Below are 8878 nucleotides of genomic sequence, written 5' to 3' on the forward strand. Positions count from 1 at the left end.
GTGTGTGTGTGTGAAAGCATTGGCAAGACATAGATAAAGATTAGGAGTTTGTTGGATTACTGTGAAATTCCAATAATTGAACCATTCTGAAACATTAACAGACATTTTCTGCCAATTTTCCACCAAATTTACTTGTCAAGACACATTCATCTCTCATAACCACTCACATACTGACTGCATTATATGGAGGAGTTTGCATAATAAATGTGACTGAAGCAATATCATTCTCAGTAAAGTATTCTGAACACTTGCAATACTGTCACATGAGGCTCTTGAGATCCTCAAGTTGTAGTGAAGTATTTTGTTTCAAGCTGATGGGCTCATGCAATCATTTTACATAAATTTACATTAGAGAGTTTCATTTTCAGGACAATTCCAGCCACTGAATACAAAACAAGCAATGAGGCAAACGAGGTAGGCACTGTGTAATGGTGCACTGTGGGAAAAAGGAAGTCTGGGGGCAGTTCCATCGGGGAGTATGGCTGAGTGCTCGGCGTAACTATGATGAATTGAGGGTCCCTGGTAACTCACTTACAGTAAGCCCTGCAGTCCTGACCATGAAAAATGACATGGATAAAATGTTCCCTCCCTTTTCACCAATGTTTGTCTTCTCACTTTTATTTCACAGAAAATGATCTATTTTAGGCTCCCCAAAGAAGAGCAAACAAAAGTATCTCTACAAGGTTATTAAAACATCAGGGAAAAAAAAAAATTAAGTGATATGAAAAAAAAAATTATTTATTTATTTTCACTGAAAATAGAGTTCCACCTATAAGCACTGGCCAAATTTCAACCCCAGCTTTTTGTTGGAGACATGCATTGATTAGCTTTTGATTAAAGTGGAGTGGGTATGTGTCTGCATGAAAATTTGAATTGAATTGTAATTTAAAGGTAAAATCAATGTTGTAATTACGTAAGCCTACACAAATATTTCAGCATTTCAGGATGATCAGATAGTTAAAAAGGATTTTGCCTAGTTGACATTCAGACTTTATGCTCACACACAGAGTGAAGGGGCTCTGTAACACTTTTCATATCGTTAGCTAGCTTGATACTTTACAGTTCCCAAACTTCTTACAACTTGCCATTCGATCTTAACGCTTCTTGGATTCTAAAAGGTCATGTCAGATTATGGTTAGCTGATTAGACAGATAGGAAAGTCCCACTCACACCCAAACTCACTTATTACACTCAGCTTTCACATCAGACTCCCAACGGTGAACCAGGTGGAAATCAAAACTCTTCTTCTGCTCATTACAGATGTGAAAGCAAGAACAGAAGTGCAAAACTGCAAAATTACAATGACACAGCCGTGAACGCAATATTTTATACACACACATACATTTGTGTGTGCGTGTGTTAATTCATTGTAAATGGGTGTGTGAGTATCGTTAATGAAGAAATTCTCATTCATCCATAATGATATTTTTTTGTCTGCCACTATAATTAAAATCAGACTAAACCTTGAGGTTACCTATCAGAGGTATTATTTAGTTGCTGCTACAGTGCCAACTTGTGCCGCACATGCCAAAAGCTGCAGGTGTTTCATTGTGTGTGAGACAGCGATCATCTGCGCAAATGCATTTATCCAAGCGTGCAGTGAAAATTTAGCGCACCACCAGAGAATCAACTAAGATGACAAACAGTCTTTTTGTTCATGTTTATTTTCCATCTTTTACTCCCATCTCCACCTGGTTCTCTCCTATTAGCGTCTGTAGCACGGATCTAGAGCTGGAGCTCAGCTGCTACATGGCTCAACCTGTCTGCTATTTATATCTCCATCAGAAAAGTCACTATGCAATAAAGTATGGCACTGCTCAGCTCAGCTCCTCAGAGACAAGCTTGGTACTCAAACGTGCTTCTAAGACATACAGTAACATAGTAAGGGATGGGAAAGTGAACAAGTGACATACACACTGTAACTTCCACAATCTCAAACACAACTTTCCTCAATAGGAAATGCATTTGGCATATGTATATGGGTGGGAGAATAAAGACACAAATCGGCTCTTTCGTAGAATTATTCAGAGAAAGGCCTTCTATAGGTGGCATTGGACAGGAAGTGTATGACTCAGGTGTTGATTTAAAGCGGTTTAGCATGATGAGTGCAATCCCTTTGCACGTTTCAGAAAAGCTAAGCAGCCTATTGCAGGAATGTGAGCTGTAGTAAGTGAGAGAGGAGAAAAGCATCAGGAACACATTGTGCTATTCCGCTAATGTGTTTAGCACTGTCATTAGTTACAAGCTTATCTGACTAAGTGTGAAATCAAAGGGCAGTTCTCGAGTTAATTTTCGAAATCATCATCAGTTTCTTTGGTGTTACGGACTATCTAAATAAATGCAATGTCTGAGGAATGCTAATTTGTCAGTAGAAAAAAAGCAGAAGCTGCCTTCTCAGCATCTTCTGTCGGAAAGCTGCCTTTAGATATGAAAAAAGGGTATGCGCCACACACCCAGGTAATTACAACCGCTCCCCCACGCACAGGCAGGCGGCAATCCATTCTTAGCAAACTAATGAGGTGCGCGAGGTGCAAGCGTGCATGTGTGAGCAAAAGAAAAGGGAAAGAGGCATTTATCCAAGCACGCTGTGAAAATTTAGCGCACCACCAAAGAATCAACTAAGATGACAAACAGTCTTTTGTTCTTGTTTATTCTCTATCTTTCACTCCCACCACCACCAGGTTTTCTCCTATTAGCGACTGTAGCATGGATCTAGAGCTGGAACTCAGCTGCTCCATGGCTCAACCTGTCTGCTATTTATATCTTCATCAGAAAAGTCGCTATGCAATAAAGCATGCCACTGCTCAGCTCAGCCCCTCAGAGACAAGCTTGGCACTCAAGTGTGTGTCTAAGACATAACAGATAGAAAAAAATGTACGGGATGAGAAAGCGAGCAAGTGACAATCACTGTAACTTCTTTCTCAAACACAACATTCCTCAATAGGAAATATACATTTTCATAGTGCAAGTGTGTATTAGGTATGTGTATATGGGTGGGAGAACAAAGACACAAATCAAATCTTTTTGTAAAATTATTCGTAGAAAGGCCTTCTATAGGTGGCATTAGGCAGGAAGTGTATGACTCAGGTGTTGATTTAAAGCGGTTTAGCACAATGAGTGCAATCCTTTTGCACGTTTCAGGAAAGCTAAGCGGCCTACTGCAGGAACGTGAGCTATAGTGAATGAAAGAGAAGAAAGGCATCAGGAGCACATTGTGCTATTCCACTAATGTGTTTAGTACTGTCATCAGTTACAAGCTTATCTGACTAAGTCTGAAATCAAAGGGCAGTTCTTGAATTAATTTTCGAAATCATCATCAGTTTCTTTGGTGTTATGGACTATCTAAATAAATGCAATGTCTGTTCCTTTTGTCAGTGGGAAAAAAACCAGAAGCTGCCTTCTCAGCATCTTCTGTCAGAAAGCTGCCTTTAGATATTACAAAAGGGTTTGTGCCACACACACAGGTAATTACAACCGCTCCCCCAAGCACAGGCAGGCGGCAATCCATTCTTAGCAAACTAATGAGGTGCAAGCGTGCATGTGTGAGCAAAAGAAAAGGGAAAGAGAGAAGGGGGCAAGTGGAACAAATCACGCTGTCAGTCTGTCTTTTGTCATCTTTTGGCGAGCACTCATCAGGATTCTCCCCTCGCTCTCCAGGATGAAAGAAGAAAAGAGCAAGGGAGCACGCAGATGCTAACCTAAAAAAAAAAATGGCAGCGGGAGGAGATGACCTAGCGCAAAACTGCTAGGGCTGAGAACATTGATACGCACAATTAAAGAGAAGCGTTAAAAATGACAAAAACCATAAGACAGCTAAACAGCCATGTGACAAGGCTCTTGTGTGAGGCGGACCATTCCGGGTAGGCGGCACTTGTCAGGCAGGTTGTTGTGAGCAGCTGGACCATACTCAAGTAAAGTACCCAGAGAAGCAGCAGCAATTTGGCACTTGATGAATCCGAAAGTGAACTCCATTTCATCCCTCCTCATAATGGTTGAGTCTAACTCGGCACACAAAATTCAGGCTGATGGCTGGGCATAATTACAGCTTGATCGCCTAGGGAATGTTTGCACACTTCCATATGTTTTCCTCCTCTATTTTACTCCACGATTAGCCATATCAGAACACAATGAGGAAGCCAAGATGCACATGGATGCGTTCTCCCCAGGATCCAAGGGTCTAAAAAGAGTCTTGTTGTGCAGTCCTCGGTGGCGTATTTGGTATTGAAGTCTGACTGAGTTAAAATGTTTGAATTAACCACTTGACACTTAGCCTCCTGCCACTGATAGATCCCGCATGTTCTCCTGCACTGACATACCCTTCCAAGACCCTTTTAACCACAGGGTCAAAAGTTGACCTAAAGAAAAGAATGCTGAAGAAGAAGGTGAAAGGTGCTGAAAGAAGGAAACAGAAGGGTGGACATTAGTGAATGGGGCAGTAAAGGCAGATTCACACATTCAGAGGAAATAAAAGGTGTCTCATCTGCTGGACTGGATGGGCGGGGTGAATGGGGGAAGGGTCCTGCCGGACTCGATAGCTTCCTCCCACATGTACGCCACTGCTACGCACAATGCTGACCAGGGAGAGAGTTCAACCCTGTCGATTAAGATCAGCGTGTATGTGTTATTTCAGGCAGCTGTAGGGCAGAGAATGGCCCACATAGAGGTCCTAGAGAGTGACGGTCATACAGAGGTAAACCCAAAGTCGAGAAAGCAATACAGTTAAACGACACACTGTGCAAAGCAGCATCAAAACTCAAGACTGTTTGCAATAAACAAAATGAAGTCATGATCCCAATATGGCCTTCACAGCAATGGTGTTAAAAAGGGGTACCGTTTACAGTATAAAATTGGAAGATACAAGGCAATAAACTGGGCCAGACACTTCCCTAGAGTCTTTGAATACAGCATCACAGCCCTGAAAACAGGGACATGTAAAAACAAACTGCACTGTCAAATCTTTCAGGACTGAAATAAATTATAGATCATTGACAGCTTGCAGGTTTCCATCCACTCTTAGAGTTTAAAATTAAAGAGTTTCTTGCTGCTGTGCCTTTTGGAAATGCCCAGTTTGAATGTGAAATGAGCAGCCTTCTGGCGACCCAATAGGTTATTGATATGTAAATATGGTGGCAATATTTGGTGTTGATGTATTGATTTGTCAGATGAGCAAAGTCATTTTGCAGCCTAGTTTCAATAAAACTGAGGAGGATGTTTTGAGAACTGAAAGTTACAGTGTGTTGTCAAGGTACATATCTCAAAACATTAAAAATGTATTACATCTGATTAAATATTAAATTATGTTTTGTATAATAATAAAAGTGTCAAAAGTGATGCCACCACCCTTCTCCATATAGGACCATCCAAGGGGAACTACAGAAAATGTTTTCCTACAATAAACTCTCTGCTGACTGGTGAACATCAGCCTCTGTACTGATGCACACTGCCAGGGCCATTTGTCATAGCCACAAAATTTATTGTGCTCTCATCAAAAAAATGGACTTGGTCCCATATGAGCCCTGCAGCTAACACTGTTCTACAAGTCTCTTCCCGTTTTCCCCTCGTGTCCCTACATATCAAAACACTAAAAATACTGAGTAAATTATAGGAAAACTGGAAGCAAAGAAACAACAACAGGAGGAGATGGATGCTTTCCACAAAAGCTTGAGATTTGCTTAACTGGCCTAGCTTGGGATTCTGAGGTCAAGCACTTGCCAAACACTTGGGCTCAGTTTTAGGACTTACTATGTGTGTATTTATGGGAAATGCAAAAGTGAGGCTTTGCTGTATGTAGGTTAACTTGCTTCAGCCAATCTGCTTGTCCTCCCTCACCCCATGTTTAATCTCCTGCACTCAGTTACAGTAGTGGGGGCAGGATACTGCACCACACTACAATGATATTCCCAGTACCACTTCAGTACCAGTAACACTACACTAAACAAGCAGATCAACGTGAAGACAAACTAGAATAAAAGTAACAGTCACTTTGCAGGACAGAACGGCATTTGAGTTGTCAAATAAACAGCAGATGTTTTATAGTGTGCTCTTAAAATAATCTTCACCCATTTCTTGGATCCATGGATCTATTGAACACCTAGTTCTCTAGATTTGTACCCCACACATTGATCAGGCTCTTTCTGAGTTAGACCAGAGTGTTCAGAATTCACCATTGATCCTGCAGGATCTCACTTCTGTCCAGCCATGAAGCTGTGCATTGATCAACTCCAGCAGGACACCAGTGGCCCCACTGCACCCTCTTCATTGATCCAGAGATTCTCCATCCATTCCCGCCTGAGACCCTGGCCAAATGACCCATCGATCTGTGGCCAGACCAGAGGAACCATTTATGCATCCCAGTTCAACCCACCCCTCCCCATCCCAACATGTACCCAAAACAGACTCACCCCCTTGAGCCTCTTCTAACCCCCCACTTCCACTGCCGGTGATGTCCCATCAAATCTGCACCCCAATACTACCTCAAATCCAAATAACGCTCACTAGCAACACTGAGAAAAAGACATCTGCTCTACTTTCCACTGAACACATATCTTAACCAGAGCATGACTCTGCAGGTACTTCAAACAGCTCCAAGATTCACCTACCAAACCTTGTAGGCAATGTATTCTCAAGGCATCATACTAGTCGTTTTGACCATTCTGCTTTTGGAAAGCATATTTACAGCCATTGCATGGATATTCATGTGCTTAATTATTGTCACACTATACATAATCACACTAATCAAGTTCAAGCTTGCTTTAAAGAATCAACCATTCCTCATATCTTGCAGGATGTACCATGCGACTACACATTTCATAAAAGTGTGGTGGGTTACCAGCGAATCGAAGACCATCCCACATACTATGAAAATACTCTTCAGCAACAGTACAGGTTTTGACAAGAAATAAGTGCCGGGACGTATTTATAAAATGTCTGTACCCTGAATGCACAATGACATATAGCTACCATTGCCTATTAAAAGTAACCTCCAATGAATGCACTTCCACTGGGACAATCTAATTTTGACTATGGCGTGAAGTCAGCATCAATTTCTCATCACAAGCCTGTCTCTGAGCACAACAGAGCACACTCAAAAAAACCAACCAACATTTAAGATTTTCAGCATAGACTTGTGATTAGATAAAACAGCCATACCTGTTTGCCAGATGTAGGTGGGTTTTGTGTTGGCGACTGTTTGTGTCTGGACATCCCAAAGCCCAAAAAAGAGCAGAGCTACTCTGAAGAGGGTGGCAAGAGCCCCTGCTGAAGTGCCCCCTCTTCCTGCCGCCCTGCTGGCCAGCCCCATGACTTCAGCCCGGCCAGATAGATCCACACGGCTCAAGTCTGGCCAAACAGACCCACACGATACACACACACTCAGCAGGAGATGTATGCACAAGAAGATGCGGCACAGGGGAAAGTGTGCCTGCTATTGTCCCTCTCACTCTTCTGTACGTGGTTCCTCCAGGAAAGGGTAATCCACTTGTCTCTATCTTTCTCCACTAACTCTTCTATTTTCCCTCCTTTTATTTCTTCTTCGGTGTGTTCTCTGGGTCAGTGGAGAAGAATGAGGTCTGAGTGGAGGAGAAAAAAATAAAAAAGCCAGAGGAACAATAGATCCCTCAGCTCAGCACGCTGCTTGTGCGGCTACTGCGTCCTGGCTCAGCCTGGCTGATACAGCACCTCCCATTCCCCCTCCTCTCTCTCTTTCTCTCGCTCGCGCTCACTCATACGGTCTTGCTCTCCTTTACTAATCCAGCATCAACCTGCAATCACTCTCTGTTATCACTTTGCCCTGCTATCAAGGGTTGCACTATTCTTCACACAATAGGGCACTGGGGTAAGGTGCCGGGGGCCGAGGTAAGAAGCACGTGCATCATTGTGGTATGTGTGCTGATTTGGGATTGGTTGCTAGATGCAGAGACACCAGAGTCACTTGCACCAGCTGGGACTAAAAGCTATAAAGAGATGCAAAGGAAAGATAACGCTGTGAGTGTGAAAGAGAAGCGAGAGAAAGGGAAAAGGTGAAGGGAGGGGGTCCGAATCCGATGGGAGGGATAGTGAGAGAGAGAGAGAGAGAGGATGGCAAAAAACAACCGAATGAGAGTAGTAAAATCCCCCATGAATATTTAATGTGAGCTCACTCTGACCTTGATGATATCCAAACCATAGAAGGGGTGCAGTGTTATGAGTGTTATGAGATGCTGTCTCCACAGTCATTACAGAAACAGACTGGGGAATCACACCTTTCCATAAATGCTAGGAGCCTAGCTCGTCATTCTATTATGACAAATTCAAGAAACTGTTGTATAAAGAGAATTATAGAGAGATTAACCAGTAAAGGTGTGCATAATGCTAATGAGCAAACATATAAATAGCCCAGTTGGTAATGTTTACATGAGCATACACATTTTTATCTTAGTAAACATACTTGCTAAATGAAGTAAACACACTAAAACTTTGAAGACTAATTATTAGCTTATTTAAGCTTATAATCATTTACAATGCAAGAAGAAAAAGACCTGTATTTACCTAGACCTCTCTTTCTTTCTTAACAACAGTTCCTAATGTGCGGTATGCACTCCCTCCTTTATATTCAGGCCTGGATAATGTCCGTTGGAGTCATTTCACAGCGATTAGGGTAATGAAGGACAATGCTCACCCCCTGCTAATAACCAACATGGAGAGCAAGCCATGGAACAAATTAGCCAAGCTGTAGCAATAACAGACAGCAAGCACTCTGACCGGCCCCTACGCAATACACACACACACACACACACACACACACACACACATTCATATAACCTGGCATGGTGCCAAAGTTGAAGCCTATGTCAACTTCTTATATAATCACAATACATCAAAACAGATGTAATGGAATGAC

The 8878-nt window shown here is 42.3% G+C and overlaps 1 protein-coding gene across 1 annotated transcript in view; it reads right to left on the reverse strand.

The window, feature by feature from the left end:
* LOC107670038 (thrombospondin type-1 domain-containing protein 7A-like) overlaps positions 1-7630 on the reverse strand; it is a 109581-nt gene extending 101951 nt beyond the window's left edge. Inside the window, exon 1 of the mRNA XM_016462511.1 lies at positions 7150-7630. Coding sequence (XP_016317997.1) covers positions 7150-7300 — 151 coding nt within the window. The 5' untranslated portion in view covers positions 7301-7630. The remainder of the gene's footprint in view (positions 1-7149) is intronic.
* Positions 7631-8878: the final 1248 nt, after the last annotated feature.

The sequence above is a fragment of the Sinocyclocheilus anshuiensis genome, unplaced genomic scaffold (assembly GCF_001515605.1).
Source record: "Sinocyclocheilus anshuiensis isolate Anshui unplaced genomic scaffold, SAMN03320099.WGS_v1.1 scaffold253, whole genome shotgun sequence".
NCBI lineage: Eukaryota > Metazoa > Chordata > Actinopteri > Cypriniformes > Cyprinidae > Sinocyclocheilus > Sinocyclocheilus anshuiensis.